The 21,419-nt window shown below is 49.6% G+C and overlaps 1 protein-coding gene and 1 non-coding gene across 2 annotated transcripts; both read right to left on the reverse strand.

The window, feature by feature from the left end:
* Window positions 1-4,449: 4,449 nt before the first annotated feature.
* Foxe1 (forkhead box E1) lies at window positions 4,450-10,310 on the reverse strand. Its single transcript, XM_074051400.1, has one exon. It carries the CDS (start codon window positions 9,607-9,609, stop codon window positions 8,488-8,490), a length of 1,122 nt encoding a protein of 373 aa, XP_073907501.1. The 5' UTR covers window positions 9,610-10,310; the 3' UTR covers window positions 4,450-8,487.
* Window positions 10,311-20,751: 10,441 nt separating this feature from the next.
* On the reverse strand, window positions 20,752-20,824 carry Trnaa-agc (transfer RNA alanine (anticodon AGC)). Its single transcript has one exon. It is a non-coding gene; the product is annotated as a tRNA-Ala (tRNA).
* Window positions 20,825-21,419: the final 595 nt, after the last annotated feature.

Here is a 21,419-nt window from a genome sequence, read left to right on the forward strand (position 1 = left end):
GTTTAGGCCCAGACTTACCTGGCTATCAGAGCAGCACTTGAACTAGTGCTTTTCTCATGATGGCAGTCAGTCTTGAAAAGCTGCAAAGTACCAAACAAAGGTCAGATCTGACCAATGTTACTAACAGCACAGACTCTTTCCTGACTATGTGTACAGTCTGCAAGGGGCAGGGGAGCTGCCGTGGCCTCTTGGGGATGAGTTCAGGAAGAAATCTTCACCAGAGGCTTTCAAGCCTCTTGTGGAGAAGTGAAGTGTCTATCAGGGCAGAGTTCACTGGGCAAGCCAGCCTGGCAGGAAGGGTTGGGGGAAAGCTGTTTATGCGAACTGCAGTGCGCAGTTCGGGGTTTGGGTGGAAAGGCTGTGTCAGTCCTAGGCTTCGCTCTCCTCTTGCCCTGCTGCAGGCCTGGACGGGCCCCTGTTGGAAGGAAGACAGGCCTCCTCCTCCCCAGAGGAAGGGCCCTCCCGTCTGTGGTCAGGCATTGTGCTCGCTGGATTCCAGGCTGTCAGTCTCACAGGAGGCTGAGCTCTGGGATGCTTAGCCTGCAGATTGTTTTGTTAGGTTTCTCCTACAATTAATTTGGAAATTACCCAGCTACTCACAGCCTCTCCCGGGTGTTCTGTAAACTCTGGGCTTGCTCCTGCAGCTTTTCCCTTGGTGGGACCAAGGCAGGCTGAAGCTAGGAGGGCTTGGAGTGGGGTGGCAGGGGTACTGTCCCATGAAGGTGCAACAACAGTCCCCTTCTGCTTTGACACTTACCATACTACCCGAAATGACCAGATGCATACATTTCTTAGGCATTATCTTTAAGCCTCACATGTCCTGTGGAGGTAAGTCAGGGGTGTTCAGAGGAGCCATCCTCCTCAGAGATAGAGGATCCAGGAAGCAGTAGCACACAAGTCTTCTGATTACACATCGGGGAGGAAAATTCCTAGACTTCTGATTCACCTTGCCACGGACTTATTACACCTGAGTTGAAGGTGATTCTTGCATGAAAAGGACAGGTGACCTTGAGATTGGCTTCTTGTCCCTCAGTTTCCTCACCTGGACAAAATGCAGTTGAAGCCTACAGTTTCCCAAGGTCAGTGTGAGAATCCTGGGATGTCACATAAAAGTGCTTGGCACACCCTGAACACAGTGGATCTGTGATGAGGTTGGGATAATTATCAGTCAGCTGTCCTCCTGCTAAGCCACCTGCTGAGAGAAGAGCCCTGGTCTGGGGTCTACCATGTAAACTCACTGTGTAACTATGGAAAGATGGCTTCTGGGTTTTCTTCCATAAAACAAGTCATAGGGCTATGGAACCTGTTGGCTGCACATTTATTGATAAGAATGGCGAGGAAGTCTCAAAGGAGTACATCAAAGATTGCCTTCCCTCTGCCATGTAAGGGTCACCTCTGCATCAGTTAGCATGCATTTGGCTGCAAATAACAGAAAGATCAAGGACAGAGTCTTGACTTAAAGGACATTTGTTATTTCTAACATCAGATTCCTGCAGGTAGAATGAATGGTTTCAAGGTTGCTTCTTTCAGCAGCGCAGTCCTCAGACTCCTAGTCTCTCCTAGCTTTCTGCTCTGCTGTCCTGTGCAGGCTGGTTGGTTCTCCTAGGCTGGAGTCACTGGGTCTCACATGGCTGCCATCCTTATGGGTGTCACACTTAAACAACATCTAGAGGTAGAAAAGAGCCACTGTTCTTTTCCTGTCTCTTTTCTAAGAACAAAAGAATGTTTCCCAGAAACCCTGAGCAGACTTTCCCCGAAAGTACCTGTGCCCATTTCTACATCAGCCATGAGAAGAATGGTGGAATTATCACCAAATCTACCTTCAGCATGTCAAGATTGAACCTATGGGTACCTGAAGGGTAATCTACCATAGGCATGTCGAAATTGAACCTACAGGTACCTGAAACCTATAGGTCCCTTAAAATACATGCCCAACTGAAACCTGAACAAAATCAGGGTCTTGCAAGCAAAGAAGGTAGGAGGATGGCTTGAAAGACAGCTAGCAGTGTTGGCACACCCTCTTGACTATGCCGAAAGAAGTTGGATTCTTTTATTTCTGTACAGCATGGCACACAACACTATTATCCTCCACTAGTCCATCTGGTTGTCCCCAACTGTACCATCAAAAGCTCTGCTCACAATCCCCACAGGAGGCACTATCCTTTCTGTAAGAGCGCTGGGCAGGGAAAATGAGGGCAGACCCCACTTTATGCAAAGGATAGTGGTATGAAATTGTGATGAAAATGTAGTGTAAGAGAAAGTGTTATTTTGAAAACGCTCCTAGTAAATAAAATTTTTGCATAATGTGAGCAACCTTTGAAGGATTGTTCCTTCACCAAATTCCCCTTGCCCTTTCTGGTTCTTGGACCTTCCTTCTTTCTTTCTTCCTTCCTTCCTTCCTTCCTCCCTCCCTCCCTAACTTTGAGCTAGGTCACATGCTGGCTGCTGTGACAGAGTGATAGGTGAGGGGAACAGTGGCGAAGCAGGGAGTCCTGTTAGTAGGCTGCTGCTACAATCTTGGAGAGAGATATGGGGGCTTCTATTGGACTGCTGCCCTGGAGATGTGGCACAGGGTTAGGTTGTCCACAGAGAAGGGGAGAAGGAACCATCAGAGAGAATTCATGGCAGAGGGAACACGTGGTGATATGTGGAGAATAGCAAGTGGTATGCTGGCTGGAGCCTAAGCGTGTAGGAAGGGCAGCTGTGGGAGATGAGGCTGGGAGGAGGTTGAGCATAGGGATGGGGGAGGGTCCTGAGTGCCAGGTGAGGAGATAAGGTGTGTGTTGGGGGAAGCTGTCTGCTCCACTAGACTGGAGCTGGCTTCAGCAGGGGGAGCTGGCAGAATAGTCAGGAGGCAGGAGCGTGCTGGAGGCTTGGAGCAGAGGCTGGTTAAGCCCTATTAGGCTATGGTTCTCACACTTTATCTCTTGGTTGCTGAGCACCTCAATGCCTGCAAAACCATAGCTGACAGCTCTGCCTACAGCTGTAAGAAGCTGCCCCAGCTTCCCAGATAGCGAGATAAACTGGTGTTCTACACCAGGCTGAGATCCACCCTGATTCCAGCTTTCCAACTCCTTCTTCACTCTGGGAGGGGCTAACAGCTGATCCCTGGACCTCCCAGACGATGCATCTCTGAGTCCAGTTAACCCTTCTGGGATGAGGTGGAAACTGTAGCCTGGGCTCTCAGAAGATGAGGTGTGGGGCTGGCAGAGGGGTGCAGGAGTTCCACAGGAAGCAAACAGCATTCTCTTTCTTCTGGTGCCAAGCAGCGAGGACTCCTCCATTACAAAGGGCTCTTTCTGCCTCAGCCAGGCAGAGGGGACAAGGGAGAGAGGGCAGGGGCTAGAAGAGACCAGGCGCCAGCTCCCCCTACCCTGTCTGTCCACCTCAGTTTTTTGTTCTCTGCTCAGCTGGGCTGGAGAAGCACTAACCATATGGCTTTCCCTCCAGGCAGTTCTGAGCTACTTATTTAGCCAGTGAGTGGCTGGCTGATCCATGTGATGGGGGCCCTAATAGGGAAGCCCCTCAAACAGCACCCCATACTTAACCCCCAACCCTCACCATCACTCCTAACACACACCCCCACAAGTGCCTTTCGTTAATTTATTGATCTGACGCAGTCTTCCTTGGGGAAGGCACAGGTTCTATCAGGAGTGGACACTGTTAGCTGGGCGATCTTGGATGAGCCGGGTGCCCCTTCTGGGCACTACAGAACACACAATTATAGTATTCTGGTTTATTCCCTTTATGGAGAACTTAGGTGAGCACTGACATGTAAGCCTGGTTTTCCCAGTGTGTTGCTATGTGATCCTGGCAACAGGGCTGCCCCAGCCTAGGTCCTACTTATCCTTCATGGCACATTTCCCATTGGAATTGCTTTCTTTCAGGGACATTTTTCCCAGTTACCCTGTCATGTTAACCTCCACCAGGAGTGAGCACGCCTCAGGAACAGGAGGAGCACAGGATTCCTTTGGGCATCCAGAGCCTGACTGGCTATAGGGGATTCCTTGCCCTACACTGGCTCAGAGGTAGAGGCCACTGTATCCTAAGAAGAAAGCTTTATTTTTGCCTAAACTCCCACCTATCCCAGACTTGGGGCTGGAGCTGAGGAGCTGAGGCTCAAATTCATTTCATACTTGAGCAAATGACTGCTGCTTAGGGAGGTTAGAGTCCCCGCGCCTCAGCCTCAGGAGCTGCCCTGGCCCTAATTGGCACCCAAGCTTCAAGTTGCTTTCAAATACAATTCAACTGAATGTCATTGTTAGTCACCTGGACAGCTGGAAACATGAGGGTATCCATATTCTTAGGGCCAAGATTCCAAGACTCAGAAAGAACAACCAAGGGAGGAGGGGATGCGCTCCACCCCAGCCCTGACCCCTGGCAGCCCTCTCTCTCTCTCTCTCTCTCTCTCTCTCTCTTTCAGCCAGAGCCACCAGATAGCGCTGTGGCACTAGTTAGGGTTCTGGGCCAGAAACAAAAGCAAGGGAGGTGGTGCTGAGCTGCTGGAAATATTTTGGGATTCTTCTGCTTTTAATAACAGAAAACATTTTTTCCTTTTTCAAAGTTCTGCTTTTGCCTAAAGCACCTGATCACTTGATCAGCTTGTTAGAAGGTAAGTTCTGGTCCAGTAGGTCTAGTGTGGGTCCTGAGATTCTGCTGCATTTCTAGCAAGCTGCGGGACAGGATGGTGGGGGGGGGCGATGCTTCATGCCTCATGTCCAGTGTGAAATAGCAGGGAGGGCTCCCCTTTTATGCCTGCTTCTCCTGGGCCTCTCAGAAATGTGCCCTGAGTTCAAATGACCAAAAGCAGGCAGAGCCAGAGAACAGGAGGGCCAAAGGGACTTGTAACCTAGTTTTATAGATGGTGAAACTGAGGCCTATCTAGTGCTGAAAGGAAACGGATTCAGAATCTCACAGCAATGCAAGGACAAAGTGAAGACTCAGTCTTCCTGTATCAGCAGAAACAAAACCGAAATCTAGACAAGATACCATAGTGTTACGTTAACTCTGGACAAACCATGGCTTCCTTGATTTTTTTTTTCTTGTTTTCCTCTCTCTTTTTCTCCTCTTTCTCTTGAATCTTTTTAAAGCAATGAACACATCCTGATTTTATAATAAGAAAAATATTTTAATAAAAGAAAATTCGCAGAGTTCTTAGTAAATGAGTATGAATGTACTTTGTAAGAGTACCCACATGCAGCTCAAACTGTCAGAAAGTCATTTCAACGAGATTCTTTTTACTCTCCTGGGAACACGAATTACCCCCATGGCTAGGTCACCGCCAATGCCGACGCCATCCACCGAGAGCCGCTTCTGCTCCCCCTTGGCCACCCCAAAGCGCTGTCCCTGGGATCTTTGCCCTTAAATCGGGAAGGTTCCCTAATCCGTTTTCGTACTAAACGACCTCGGGCCAAGTTTGCTTTTGTTGCTGGTTTTCCTAAGCTTAATTGCAAAGCAAAGTTAATTTGAAAGAAAATAAATGCTGCAGCTCTGGGGCGAATTCTAACGAGCCTTGGGCAATTAGGGAAGAACGCGTCTAATTACCCAAAGCCCGGGGGCGCCTGCACACGACGCTGGGGTGCAAGGGCTGGAAAGGAGCAGGCTATCTTTCTGCGCTCGTAACAGAAGAGGAAGAAAAGATGAAAAGAAACGCACCTCCAGTCTCTGGGCTGGGAAGTTCCATCCCACGGTTTGTGGATTCCTAGAGCCAGAACGTCCCGCGGTGCTGCGGGGCTGCGGGGCTGCGGGGCTGCGGTGGAGGGTTCCCAAGACCCCAGAATCGCGCGGGCTGGGGGTGATGGCGGTGCGCCACGACCCCACAGTCTCCTGGCCGCGCTGCGGTCTCTCCTTGCGCGGGACGGCCAGATGGCACGATAGCTCTGGGTGTCGCTGGTTGTCCGGAGAAGTTCTGTTGCTCTGTCTTCAGCGTCCTGACCTCAACCTTCGTGGGCTGGGAGACCCTTGTCCCGTGAGTCCTCGTTCCCTCCTGGCGTACCCCCTCGCCATTGGCATAAGCCCATCACCGCCCTTTCCCACCCCATCTTTCTCTTCCCGGGGCTTTATCGCTCCAGGTTTTGTGACAAGACTGCGCTTAAAAAAAAAACAAAAACCAAAACCCGGCTGCTTGCAAAGCATTTTTTTTCTTTCTTGCCTCGGTTCAGTTCAAGGGGACCATCCGAGGTAGCAGTCACAAATTCCCATTTCACAAATGAGGACACCAGAAAAGGGACTGGTTTAAGCTTAATGACATTTCAAAGAACTCGAATTGGTAATTAAGAATCAGGCTCCATTTCTTCACGAATCAGGTGCAAAGACTGCTCTTCTTCAGTCCCAAGCTCGCGGGGGAGGGGGAATGAGGGGAAGGGGAGAGGACAGTGTGTTATCTGGGTAAAGGACTCTCCACTTCCGCCCCTGCCAACTAGGCAAGGCATCCTGAGCTCTGTACCTGGGAAAGCTAGCCTGTCTAGCTGCTCAGCAGAACCCTTGGATTTCATACCTGCAAGGGCCGGAGAGGACCGAGGTCCCAAACCTGGATGTTTCCAAGGTTATGGGACTGGGCCTGGAATCTGGATCCATCTGCGACAGGGTCATTGTTCCTGGTGGCACTTGCCTCCAGGTGATCATTCACCATCGCCAACGTCAGGAAGGAACACCACTTAGTCCTGCACTGTACAATACAGTAGCCATCAGCCCTACCTTGCTCTTGAGCTCTGGCTTCTGGCTAGTCTAAAGTTAGATGATCTGTGAGTGCAAAATACACCATAAAATTTGAAGACATGGTATGGAAAAAAACTAAACATCTTAACAATTTTTATGTTGGAATATCTTGGATATATTGGGTTAAATACAGAGAATTATTAAAATTACTTTCGCCTGTTTCTTTTTACTTTATTAATGTGATTACTAGGAAATTAAGTTTACATTTCTGACTTGCATTATATATTGGATAGTACTGCTTTAGACACATTCATGTTTGGACTGAACCAAGTTCACATTCCTCTGTGTAACTCCCCACCAAAAAAATTACCAGTACTTTTCATAGTCTTCTTTTTCACCGCCCTGCATTTCTATCAAGTTAACTACCTCAAAAGAAGCAAGTTTCTTGTATGAGAACTCACTTGCTCAAAGATTTTTATTAAAACAGTTCACCTGAACGCTCTGGGTTCTCTGAAAACTGTAAAGAGAGTCTCTGAAATATTTAATGCCAGAAAATCGAAACTCCAGAATCGAAACTTTCATTCTCAAGAAAAAGGTGGAGCATGTTGGATTTCTCTCTGATTTTGGTGAGGCTACTCCCTAAAACAAACAAGATGCGAAACAAAAGTAAAAATCCAAGTTTCCCCTCCCCCCAAGCTCATTTCGCTCACCTCCCTATTTAATGTTTGTCTCTCCTTCTTGCATGGGACACTGCAGAGGTGTAGCAGAGGGTGCCAGAAATGAAAGCTGGTACCATCCTGCTCCCAAGTCCTCCCATCTCCTTGAACTTTATTCACCCATTGGGGCCTGGCTGCTTGATGGAAAGAAGCATGGCCAATGGACCAGTGTATTTCAACCTGCCTCACAGGAAAGCCAGATTTACGACTGGGCAGTTATAGCTGAGGAATGGCCAGCACACCCTGCTCAAAAGACTCAATAAATTAAAATATAATCGCTGCTTGGAGCTAATCCTGGGATTTCAGGTTAGATTCTTGCCATAATTTGTTCCACCTCCCTGAATGGCGGTTAGTTAGGCTTTGGGTAGCTATTTGGAAGCTCTGGGTGGCCCACCATTAATGCCAAATATTCAGGATGGCATCCAAGAGGATGGGACCCTTAAAAACAATAGGAGGGGGTAGAATCACGCAGCCCTCTGTTGCAAAATCTGAAGGTTCAGGTGATGGGACTGGGTCACAATGGGGAGTTGAGGTATAGTTCCCATCGCCAGCTAGGTCTGCAGTTCTCAGAGGCAGGGAAAACCAGCCCAGTTCAAACGGGGTAGATTCCTTTCTTTCTTTTTTTAAAGACTACTTTTGCAAACTGTCCTCACTTTAAGAAAGGAGCCATCGGAGCCGTTTTTTGTAGCAAGTTAGTCAAGGGTACAAGGTACCAAGTAAAATGGCCTGAGTTCTGCGTGGCGAAGGAAAGGGTGAAACCATGTGATTGCCCCACAATTCGGACCCTGGGTTCTGGTGGAGTCCCTACTCTGTCCTTCTTTATTGTCTCGGACCCTCCCTGATAAAATGCCAGAAAGGCACATCCTTTGGGGCTTCGTCCCATAGAGGATTTCTGGTGTCAGTACAAACGCTGAGGTAAGCCTCTCTCCTCCTTCTTCCATTTACAAGGTAAATCGCGTGTGTAAAAGGTGTGCCACGAGACAGCCTCTCCAGCCCTCTCGGTCTGAGACCCCCACGTTGGTCTCAATTTGACCCTGTCTTTAGTCCTGTCCTCAGGTCTCAAATTTAGTTCGTGTGGACAGCCGAGGTATCTATGAGTCTGAGCGCCTACGGCTCACATGGCCGACACGAACCGATCCACCGCGCCAGGATAGGCAGCGGCATGGCGGGAATGGTAGACCCCACCACTGCTCCCTCCGAGCTGCCCGCCAGGATTGTAGCAGGGCCCAAGCGCTCCGAACTGGCCCGGCGATGCGCGCCCATAAAAGTCCACTGCGGCCTCCACGCCGCCACTGCTGCCACCCGTGGGGGGCGAAGCGGGTCCCGCCAGGCGGCCAGCGGCAGCGAAGAGCGCACTGCTGGCCCCCTGGGGGTACGCGCCGTCGGGGCCGGCATAGGCGGCCGCGTAGGCCGAGGGGTTGGACGGGCGCGCTCCTGCGCAGCCGGCCGGCTGGTAGCCGGCGGTCGTGGCGGAGGCTCCTGCCGAGGCAAAGGCACAGGAGCCGCCGGGCCCAGACGGCGCGGGGCCCAGCTCTGGGCTGAGCGGCCGCTCAGGAACCAGGCCGAAGACGCGGCAAGGGCCCGGCGACGCGGCGGGGTAGTAGACAGGAGGTGGCGCGGCGAGCGATGGCGGCGCGTAGCCCGCATAGACGGCCCCCGGGTAGGGCGGCCTCGCGGTGGGTACTGCGCCCGGGAAGATGGCCGCAGCGGCGGCGGCTGCAGCGGCCGCAGCGGCTGCCGCGGCGTCGTGCATATAGGCCGGGTACGTGGAGAGGTCCGAGCGCTTGAAGCGCTTTCGGCGGCGTAGGAAGCTGCCGCTCTCGAACATGTCCTCGGCATTGGGGTCAAGCGCCCAGTAGTTGCCCTTGCCCGGGCGGCCGGCCTCGCGTGGGATCTTGAGAAAGCAGTCGTTGAGCGTGAGATTGTGGCGGATGCTGTTCTGCCACTTTTTGGGGTTGTCGCGGTAGAAGGGGAAACGCTCGGTGATGAACTTGTAGATGCCGCCCAGCGTGAGGCGGCGCTCGGGCGCGTGCGCGATGGCCATGGCAATGAGCGCGATGTAGCTGTAGGGCGGTTTCCCGCGCTGCAGGGGGCGCTTGCGTCGCCGCCCACCCGCGCTGCGGCCCGCGGCCTCCGCCGGGACCCCGGGCCCTGCCGCCGCGGCCTCGCCGCGCTCTTCTTTCACGGCCGCCAGCGCCTCGGGCTGCGGCGGCGGCGGCCCGCTCTCGGCCGTCATGGCGCAGCGGTCCCTCGAGTCTCCCGGCGTCTGCGCCCCCGCCGCTGGCGACCGTCGGGGCGGAGGCGGGTCTGGGAGCTGCGACCAGGGACCCGGTTTCCTGGAACCGATGCTAAATTCTCGGCAAAGAGTTCAGGGAGTCCTTTTGCAGGATGGCGCTAGAGCCTGGGCTAAGGCGCGCTGGAGGCTCGTCGTCCGGGTCTCCTGGCTAGGGGCAGTGGGGTCAGAGGCTCGGAGTGTCCCGCCCACCGACGGCTAAACTCGTAATCTGGAGCTCCAGGCAGGCAGTGGCGGCGGAGGCACTGGGACCTGGATTAGGTTCCAGTCGCGAGCTGCAGGATCCTTGGCGCGCTGGTGCCAGGCGGTCCAGGGGTCCGGAAGTGGTCCCGGGTTGGGACAGCTGCACCTGGTCCTCGATCTCAGCTGGTCGGAGGAAAACCGTCGGGGTCTTGCGCGCAGAGGTGGCTGCGGGACCAAAGGCCAGGAGTGAGGGCAATTAGTGCCAGCGACGGGCACTCCGGTGGGGACCGCCCATGCCGCGCCCCTGCGGCCGAGGCGGCGGGCCGTCCCGAGGACAGAGAGGCAAGGCCAGGCAGCAAGATGAGGGTGCGGGCCACGCGGGGCGACCGGCGACTGCTCCCCTCCGCAGCGTTGGACTACAACCTTGGGGACCGCTGGCGTGGCGCTCCCCTGCACACACCTGAACCAGCTCCTCCCTCCGCCGGCTTCTCCTTAAAGGCGCCAGGAAGTGTGGGGCGTAGCCGGTTCCCCGCCCGCCCCCTCTGCTGCCCGCCCCCCAGCCTCGGGCGCACCTCCCCAGGTGGGAGCAGCTGTGGCGGCGCAGCGGGAGCCCCAGAAATGTCAGAGCAGGGAGGATCTTGGAGATGCTGGAGAGTGCTCCCCTCTGCACGCCAACGGGGAGACTGAGGCCAGGACAGTTCCTGGGATCTGCTCGGGAGATCTCACTTCCTAATTCAGCGTCTTCGGATCTTTTCCACCTCTGCCAAAGACTGGGACTCCCAGGTGAAAGGACGGGCTCGCTTTACTTTTGTGTTCTGAAAGGATGGGAATTGGCCAGGCGGGGGGAAGGGATGTTGGTTATTGTGGGGTGGAGGACTAGGAGAAGTCCCGAATGACTGGCTCCCCAGGCATTTCACGGTGATTTCCAAATGCAGGTCACGGGTTCCCTCCCCACTCCCCAGTCCAGTCCCCTCTTTCAGACGAGGATTTCCAGTCCCGAAAGAGAGGTAACCTGCCATGACCCCGCCACAACTTCTCCGTTTAGAGGAGCCTGCAACCTGCGTCCGTTTTAGGGCAGCACTTCCTAGCTGTGTGCCAGAGGTGGTCGCTTTCCCTTTCTGGGTCCTTTTTTTTGGACCCCAAGTTTCTCGACTGCACAGATTCGGGTCTCAAGAGCCCTTTCGTTGCGGATATTAGGGAAAGCACTCTTGTTTGAGAGGCTCGGACCCATCTCTATGTGATGGAGATGGTGCACGATTTAAAGACGATGAAGGGTAAGCTCCGGTCCTCTCGCGGTCACCTTTTCCTCCACCTCCCCGGGGCCAGGGAGGGTTTCAGGCAGTTCGCACACTGCCCGGGCAGGCTAGCATCCATCTCTTGCAACCGGGAGTACAGAGGTAGGGGCAGTTACTGCAAGGAGGGGGGCGCGCCTCTCAGGGAAGGGGTGAGGCATTTGGGACCGGTTTGCTTCGTTTGCTTCTCTGGTGTCTGATTTCTTATGGGGTTTGCGGTCATCCCCAGGCAGGACTTGGTACTAGCCTGGGACTCCTAGCGCAGCCTCTTTGGCCTGGGTTCACTTGTGACCACTTTTCTGAGTTTGTCCCTTTCTCTCCAAGGGCCTCAGGGCATGTGCGTTTCTCCACGCTGCTCAACCCCCCTCTCCCGCCCCAACCCTTAGAATTCCTGGCCCAGAAGAGGCTCCTAGGCTCCAGCCAAGGACAAAGCTTTCCCGGGGGACTGTGGGTGCCTTGGGAGCGCCAGAGATCTCCAGCGGAGGGTTCTGGCTTGAAATGGATGGTCCCTTCCGCCTTCTGGGGTTTTAGTCGAGTTCTTCAGTGAGCTTTAGGCAGCTGCCTTCAGAAGAAAGAGGCAAAGAGCCTAGATCCTCACTCTGCTGATCCAGGTGTGTGGAAGCAGTCGTGCGGTTTTGCTGACGACCTTTCCGAGCGGAGGGGCCCTAATGAATGCAGAGGGGCTTACACTTGCTAAACAAACCCTCACCCCAACCAGGTTCCTTCTTCTAAAAATAGGAAGAATGAAAATCCAGGTTTCATTCTGTTTCGTTTTTTTCCAAAGGGGAAATTAAAAACAAAAAATTTAACCGAATTATATCATTGGGACCTTTTAATACGGATTATTTGGTTCTCTATACTTCCAAGATTCTGAGATTTGGATTTCTAGATTTTAAATTCTAGACCATCATCTTAACATGATTCCATAAGTCAAGGAACACGATTCTGTGAAGTTCTTTGACTTTGGTTATCTGTTCCTGTGGCTCTGAGCTCCTGGTGAAAGTCTAAATGCCTATTCTATATTAAGATGTTCCGACTACAGGCTTTGCACCTGAAACTAGATGCCGCTACTGAGAGCTGCCACTTCTCCAGCTGTAGGTATTTTTTTTCCTCTTCAGCTCTAAGGTATATGTTGTTTAGTTTGAATTCCTGCCTGTGAATGTCTGGAAGATTTGGGTCCTGTAAACCCAGACTCCCTTTATCTCAACACTTGAGTTTTGTAGCTCAAAGAATCTTACTCCTGTGATTCTAACATTTGTACCGTATGCTTTAACGATCAGTCCCGTACTTTATGATTTTTCTCCTTTCAAGCTCAAGGACTGTGCCAAAAAGCTCCCATGTCTTCACCAGGATTTTCTGATCCTTGATGTCTGGTGGCCTCGTTTCTAGAATTCTGATTCCTTTCTCTCAAACTTTGTTGCTCCTCAGCAACACTTCTGCTCCAGATGAAGACTTGGCCTTAGAGATTTAGCGTTGCCTGGCATGGACCAGGCCGTGGTGAGCCATCTCCAGTACTACAAAACAAAATAAACACGTGATTCTAAGATATTCATGGAGAAAGGACCAGTAAGATTCCTTACATAAATGTTGTAATCAAACAACACATTTCAAAATTCTGTACTTTGAAAACTCTGTGACTCCATGATGTGAAATTCAGATTGAATGATTTGATGAACACTGGGTCACGAGTTTACCCGTTTGGATCAAATCCCTTCGGTGCCAGGGCATTTACTTTATCTTCCCTTTGCTTCCTTCTCAGTTTCCTGAGTAGAGGAGGGGCGGTCATGATCAAATCTTCTGCTATTAATGGTGTGGGATCACACACGTCATTGAGAATCCTTTGAAAGCTAGGGAGTGTGGGTTCCAGCCCCTTGGCAATCAAGTGGGGTTTTTCCGGCTGTGGGTGGGCCAGATAATTTCCAACTGCTTCCCTCCTGTGTTCAGCCCAGAATATTCCCAGCACCCCTTGCCCTATCACAAGTCACTTTATGTTCATTTTTTGGTTGTGTGTGCGGGGTTGTTACTGGGGCTCTGTAGAAAACTTGAAAGCTCTTCTGTAACAACTGCTTTCCCTGTCTTGAATCACCTTGGGAGGGTGTGTAACCCTCCCTGCATGTGGATGCAAAGGTAACCAGCTCTTCCACTTAAGAAAATCTTGGAAATTAGAGTTGGAAGGAGACTGGGCCCAGGTCCTGGAAAGGGCTGGCTGTTTTTTCTTTCTTTGGAGAGGAGGGCTGAGAGGGAAACAGCTCTCCTGGCTCACTTGGGTTACTTTAGGACAATCTGTTAGGGTCACCAGGCTGTATGGCCCCAGAGAGCATCAGAGCAAGACACAAACGGGGCCTGTGGGATCCTCTGCCCCAGCGACCACGGGGAAGTCTGTCCACAGACAGCAACTTGTGAGAATTCCAAATTCAGATTGATGATAACAGGCCCAGTGACTTTGAGCCATCCTTGGCCCTTTGGAGGCCTAATTTTTTTCCTTCTGAGAAGTGGGAGATACTTCATCAGTCCCCTTTCTTCCACGGAGTTGGTAAGATAGGCTTAGGGTGCATGGCCAATCTGCGATCGGTTTCTTTTATTTTGTTTTTAGGAAGAAACCTGAATGTGGAAAAGACAAGGCGCTGGGAAAAATTCAAGCCTGCGGCGCGCATGAGCCCACATGAGATGTCCCCGTGTAAGAAGTAGGGGTTGATTAAGTAAAACATTTTCCGTGGCTTACCTGGGATTTCAGGTCTCCGTGGCCTCTGGCTAGCGGGCACGAACTCTTTAGGCTCCCAGAATGGCCCGGACAGTCGGAAACACTTTCTTGCCGCTGGTTCCCTTAAACACTGTAAACAGAAATATCGTCACCCCAAGCATGGGACACAGGGCAGAGAGAGGAGCCCCCTGCTTCCTACCTCCTGGTTTGCTTGGACCCCACCACCAGCATTCCGGTTTACCTGAAGGAAGCCCGTCAAGGTTCTACCAACCCCTGCCCTGAGCCCTCTTCCAAAGCTGCCCACACCAGCCCTGGTTCGGGGCACTCCGCGGACTCAGAGCCGGAGCGCAGGAGCCGGGAGTTCGCAGCGCGGTGGAGAAGGGGAAGCCGGGGCTCCAGAGCGCGCGGACTTTTCTCACCACGCACAGTGGAGTCGGCATCGGTGGCAGAGCCGGGTCTCAACCCTACCCCTGCTCCCAGGTTAGCTTTCCACGCTTTCCACTGAGCTGGGTGAGCGTTCCCACCAAGGACAGAGGAGCGCGGGGCATCAAACGCGTCCTTCAGCGCGCTCACACCGCACAGAGCAAGCGAGCTGAGGGCCATCGGGCGGAAAGAGCAGGATGTGACATTGGACACTGCTGAGAAAGCCGTGATACGGGGCGGGAGTGGCAGCGAGAAACCCTGCGGTTTTTTTCAGCTTGGCTGGAAGGCGCATGTTGGTTAGACTCTGGGATTCTGGGCTCAGAATAAGTGCCCAGGGACAGGCCTCTGGGTTTCTAGGATTGAAACCAAGCTCTGTGAGAGGCAGAATTTGCACGGAGACTGTGGGTACTCATTTCGGGGAAGAGAGTCCCTGTTTTTAAGACAGTCCTCAAAAGGGACAGCAATTACTGTCCTTCCCCCCTTCAAATGAGCGTTGCCCAAGAGGCTGAATTTTAGTTCAATCGCCAGAGAAAAGAGACTGTGACTTGTCCCTCTTCTGAGGCTAGCCTCAGATTGGATCCTGGACGCCTCCTTGCTGGTGCTCCCTTGGCCAGGGAGGCTCCCAGCAGCTCAGTCCCAGTACCTGAGGAGAGGCCAGGGTCCACACTAGCCTCCCTGGTTGGCCACTCAGAACCCACAGCCTGAGGCAGGCGATGGCATGGGGAAGCTGGAGGACATTTGAGTCACGAACTCCCAAGGGCTGCCAGAGGGTACTTTTGAGTGTTTTGTTTGGTTTTTGTCTCTTTCTCTGGAGTTCTGAGAGTGTGTGTCTTATTTCTCACCGAAAAATCTATCTTTCTGCCCAGGGCCTTTCTGGTCCTTGTTTCCAGGCTTCGCATAACAGGCCTGGGGAGGGGAGGGCCACTAGGTTGCAGAATACCAGCTTTCTCAACATATCTAAGGCTCTGAACTGTCCTCTCCAGCAGACACTCCGTCTCTGCACAAACCCAGATCATTTGGCTGCTGGAAGGACCTCACTGTTCCCCATCATCCACTGGCAAGATCAAGTGCACTTTTCTGGGCCTGGCAGTCAGGGTCCTCCCTATATAATCCTATCCCTTTCCATCCCATCTCTCTTCCTTAATCTTCCTTTTCTGAAGCCTGAGGCCACCCAACCTCAATGGTAGCCCAGAGACAGTCACATAACCAAATAATTACCCCACCAAACATGTGACAAGAACTAAAATTCAAACAAGCAGGAACAGGCTCAAAGAGGGGAGGTTTGACTTACTCTGGTAGATCATGGAGGACTACTTGCAAGAGGAGACATTTGAACTGAGGAGGGGAGACCACCGGCCTTTCCAGACTGAGAATTGAAAATGTGGGTTCATGCCTCTGGGCACCCAGGTCACCAGCTCCTGTTTTTCAGCACCCACAGCCTGAGGCAGGCGCCTCAGAGCCTGTCTTAGGACAGGGCCTGTCTCTGCCTCTTCCTAGCTGGGCAACCTTGTGTCAGTCATTTTCAATCTATAAAGTGGAGATAATTCTAATGTTATAAGGGAATGTGAACACACACACACACACACACACACACACACACACACACACACAGAGCACACAGTACTGAGGTTTGAACCCAGTGCTAGGCAAGCCCTCTACCACTTGGGTCATGCCTCCAACCCTTTTGCTTTAGTTATTTTTTTGGATAGGGTCTCATATTTTTGCCTGGGTGGTCCTGCCCCACAACCCTCCTATCTATGCCTCCTGCATAGCTGAGATAACAGGCATGCACCATGTCCACTTTTATTGGTTGGGATGTGGTCTTGGAAACTTTTTGCCAGGATTGGCCTGGAACTGCAATCTTCCCAGTCTGTTTCCTGAGTAGTTGGAATTACAGGCATGAACCGCATACTTGCTGTATATTTTGTTTTTGAGATAGGCACTTGCTAACTTTGCCTGAGCTGGCCTTGAACGCAAGATCCTCCTCCCTCATCTCTCAAGTAGCTAGTATTACAGGCATGTACCACCCACCACGCCTGTCTGAGGTTATTAATATTGAGCACGCACACGCAACTCTTCTGTTTGCAAACGCTGCTTTAACCACTTCACGTACTTAACTACACTAGTGTATCAGGAGACCTGGGGGCAAGTCACAGATCTGTCACTGTGACTGGGTACTGGGGTTCATCCAGGAGAACCTGCAGTGCACTGGATTTTGAGGTCAAGGTAACTGGAAAGATAGGCAAGTGGGACACTGCCCAGGAGCCCAAAGGAGCCCGGCAGCAGGTGCCTCACAGGTGATAAACAGGCATGAGGGAAGATTCAGATGGACAGCGTCTCCTACCCTAGGTTCAGGTGTGGGGGACTCTGGGATAATCCTGGGATCTAATAAGAAATTGTTTTAGAGAGGCAGTTTGGATAACATGGTCCTGCTGGGGTGGGGTATGACGGTCTCAGTGGCGGTCTCTCTCCCCCGTGTTCTGAAAGCTTAGGGATTTGGATCTGCATGTTGCTCCAGCCTCTGCCTGGGCAGATCTGGCCCAACCCTTTGGCAGGATGATAGGGAAAGCTTCGGCATTGGGCTGGGTCCCAGCTTCCATGGGTTCAGATGCATAGTTTCAATCCTGAAGACATCCACATGCTCATGACGTTCGCCAGCCAGCAGGGAGGCCTCCAGGGGACTGCGGGACTGCATCTGAACATAATCCATGGGCAAGGAAAGGCTTACCCTCGCTGAGCCTTAGCCAGGCCAGACTTTCCCCAGATGGTGGAACCACTGGCCTGCTGGAAGTTGGCTCTGGGTCAGTAGACTAACACCGTAGTAAAGCCTTGGAGTTATGCAAGGGTTGTGGGGATGGAGAGAAGTGAGAAGAAGGAGAGAAAAAAATCTCTTTGGAAATGTCCCAGAGGTCGAGTTGCCAAGCCTTGGGAAATGTCATCAGTTAGCTGCCATGTAGGCATGAGTGTGCTAGTAGGCTGGAGTGTCCCCTGTAAGCCTATCTTACACAAGCAGAGGCTTAGTAATTAGCTATTGAAGGAATGACATTAATGCCTTCCAAAAGGCATTAATCAGGCTTCTGTCACTTCCCTTTTCAAGCACTGTATTTTTATATCTGGTTTGTGGCACACCTCATCATCTGGGCATTTGCTGGTCAAAGATGATTGACATCAGCTTTGCCCAGTAAGTGAGCAGGTTAGCAGCTCCACCTCTTTCCCCAGATTCACTTTGCTGATGCAAGCCTAGTGCTCCTTCCTTGGGAACTGGGTTTCTAGAATTTGTTGTTCATGATATTGAAACAACCTAAACAGGTGAATAGAAATGGAGGATTTCCACCAAGAGAAGCATTGGAGTGTCCTTCTCATAGCAGTGTAGGCCTGGTCAGCATTTTATCAACAACTTAGAAGACACAGAAGACGGACTTGTGGCTGACCACGTGGAGGTGCTGATGCTGGTAACTAACAGACCCAAGACATGCAGTAATCCCCAGGTTGGGAGACTGAGCCAAAACCAACAAGAAGACATTTTAAAAACTGTTATGAAAACATTGTAACTTTACAGGAGACAAACCAAGAAGAAAAATGTCCCCCTCATGCCAATTACCTGTCATTCATCTACTAGGTTTTCCTGTTCTCTGTGTTTTCTCCTCTGTGTTCTTCTGCATATACAGAGCAAGTATGTTTGCATAAGTGTAACCATAATGTATGTTCAATTCTGTGGTCTTTGTACATGGTGCATCTGCATTATTTTGTAAACATAGTTACATGCTGCTCCTCACTTCTTTTTCATCTGTAATTGTGAATGAAATTGTCGAATGTTGATTTAGCCCTCTCCTGGTAGCTGGGCAATTAGGTAATTTCCAGTATCTTTGATATAGGTAATGCTGCCAAGAATGTGTAGAAAGAGCTTTGCATTTCTTTTGAAATACCCTTAAGACAAATTTCTAAGAGCAAGATTTATAGAGCCACAAACATTTTTATAGCTCTTGGTGTAGTGCTACCAGATTGTCTCCAAATACATCTTGCAACTCACTAATCAAGAAAGTTAATGTATCTATCACTCCTAAGGGTCTCCTCATGCCCTTTTGTGACCAAATCATCTCCCTTCATTATCTGTAAGCAATCATTGATCCACTGCATGTCACTATGGGTGAGTCTGCATTTCACAAAATTTTATAAAGGTGAAATAATGCAGTATAGTCTTTTTGTCTTAACTACTTTTTTGGGCTATATTGGGGATTGAACTCAGGGCCCCATGCTTGACTTTACCACTTGAGCCATACCCCCCAATCCTTTAGCTTTTAGTTTGCTTTTTAGATAGGGTCTTTGATTTTGCCCAGGCTGAGATCTCCCTACCTCTGTCTCCCAACTAGCTAAGATTACAGACGTGTGCATCCATGCCCGACCCTATCTTATTACTTTCACTTAGTCTTAACTATTCTGACATTCCTCAATGGTTATTCCTTTTTTTAATCACTAAATTGTATTCCATTTATGAATACACTACAATTTGCCCTTTTACTTTCTGGTTGTTTCTATTTTTGACTACTATAACTGAAGCTGCTATGAATATTTGTGTCTTTGTGTATACATTTGTTTTTATTTTTCTTGGGTAAAATACCTAAGAGAAGGCTATCTGGAGTATATGATAGGTGTATGTATAAATTTTAAAGAAGCTGCCAGGTTGTTTTTCACATATCTGTATTTGCTTCATTTCCACAAGCAGTACACAAGAGTTTCATTTGCTCTACCTCTTTACCTGCATTCAACATGTTCAATCTTTTTAATTTTACCCATTTTAGAGAGTTCTATCACACTGTAGCTTTAATTTGCATTTCCCTCATAACTGCTAATATGTTATCTATTGCTGTGTAACAAATTATCCCCAAATTACTGACTTAAAACAACATACATTTATTATCTCACAGTTTCTGTGGGTTAGAAATCTGGGGATGGCTTAGCTGGTGGCTAGCTAAGGGTCTCAACTGAGGTTGAAGTCAAGTTGGTTGATGAGGGCTACAGTCATCTCAATAATCCACTTCCAACTCACTTATGACATGGTTGTTGGCGACCTCAGTTCTTCATCATGTAGCCTTCTACGTAGGCTGCCCAAAGATCATCACAACATGGTGACGGGTGATCTGAGAAAGAAAGAGAACCCAAGATGGAAGCCCCTATCTCTCTGTACCCAGTCTCTGAAGCTGCATCCCATCACTTTCTGTTCATTGGAAAGGGCTCAGGTCCAGCCTCTACTCTAGGAGAGGGGACTGTGGTCTGAGTGCCAGGAAGTGGGGGTCATTGGTGGTCAGCTCAGAAGCTGTTTACCACAATGCTGAGCTCTGTTTTATGCCTGCCATCTGTAGATCTTTGTGAAAGTCATTGGTGAAATCTGCCAGCATTTGGGTGTCTTCTCACTGAGTTGTCACAATTCTTTATGTTGCTCATACCAGCCCTTTGTTAGATATGTTTTGGAACTATTTTCTCCCAGAAAGAATGGCTTGGCTTTTCATTTTTCTAACAGTGACTTTTATTTATTTTTTGTTCCGGGGATAGAACTCAGGGCCTCATGCTTGCCAGGTAAGCACTCTACCATTTGAGCCATGCACCAGTCTTGTAACAGTGACTTTTGAAGAAATTTAGAAGTTTTTTATTTTATAGTTGATAATTTTTGTGCCTTATTTCAGAAATCTTTGTCTGACCCCAAAAATACTAACGTTATTCCATGCTGTTTTCTAGAAGTTTTAGTTCTTACATTTAGGTTAGTTATTTGAGTCTTTTTGTTTGTTTTTGAGACAGAGTCATGCTATGTAGGTCAGACTGGCCTGGAATTCACTATGTAGCCTGAGCTGGCCTTGAACTTGTGATCCTCCTGCCTCTGCCTCTTGAGTTCTGGGATTACAGGTATGTGCCATCATGTGTGGCCACTATTTTGAGTTAATTGTTTTGGTGTAAGGTAAGAGTAAAGATCTGTTTATTTTTCTTTATTTTTCTTTTTATTATTATTCATATTGTTTATTTTTCATTATGCCTATACATAATGAAACTATACATAATAGTTCTAGAGCTATTTGTTGAAAAATTGTCATTTCCCATTGAGTCACCTTGGGACCCTTGTTGAAAATCAATTTTTTTTTTAATATTACTTTTTCCACTTTTAATAGATGGCTGACATTTTAAATTAATAAGCTTATATCATTCAGCACATGTAGTGTGTAACAATGATGAATTTGATTTCCTTTCTCTTTTTTTTGGCAGTACTGGGCTTTGAACTCAGGGCTTCAAGCTTGCTAGGCAGGTGCTCTACTGCTTGAGCCATGCCTCCAGCTCCTTTTTCTTTTAATTTTGTTCATATAATAAATTTTTTGCATAGTTTTTCTATGTTTCAATGCTTTCCATTGTAATTTCTTATATTAATTCAGCAAATAGGAAATCATTGTTTAAGATTGAGACAGTACTTTATTCCTACTTTGAAACCACACTAATTTTTTTTGACAGTACTGGGGTTTGAACTCAGGGCCTCATGCTTGCTAGGCAGGCGCTCTACCACTTGAGCCACTCTGCCAGCCCTACAAAATTTGAAAACTTTTTTAAAATGTAAAAGTAGCATAGTTATATCATAGAAATTTTGGTAAGTTGAGATTTTAAAAACTTAACTATATTTCTATTATTATGACATATCCATTTTACCATTTTTATGTTTTTCCCTTTTAGACTTCTTTATAGACATCTTTCCCGTAAAGATACAAACATAGTGGCTGTGTGTTCTAGTATTTTAAGTGATTTAGCTTTTTAATGTATCTGGAACATATCATAGTATGTGATATAAAGTGTTTGTGGTAGTCATTGATGTGTCCAGAATAACAACCCCCTTGGGAACCAAAGGGTTTCTGAGAGAGAATTCTGGCTGCTTTCTGCCCACCCAAAGCCCACAGTAGTTAATCAGTGGATGGGCACGTGTGGCTAATCCTTTTGGTATACTGCTTGTATCGATGGACCCATCAATGGTTAATAACCTCCATGCATCCATGCTTTTGGTAACGTGACTTTGCAGCTTCTATCAAAAGATGCCCTCCATTTCCTCCATCCTTGAATGCTAGCTGCCTTGAAGGTGTGTGTTGGCTAGCAGAGTGTGGTAGTGGTGGTAATGTGCCTCTGCA

Source organism: Castor canadensis, chromosome 13 (genome assembly GCF_047511655.1).
Source record: "Castor canadensis chromosome 13, mCasCan1.hap1v2, whole genome shotgun sequence".
Classification (NCBI taxonomy): Eukaryota; Metazoa; Chordata; class Mammalia; order Rodentia; family Castoridae; genus Castor; species Castor canadensis.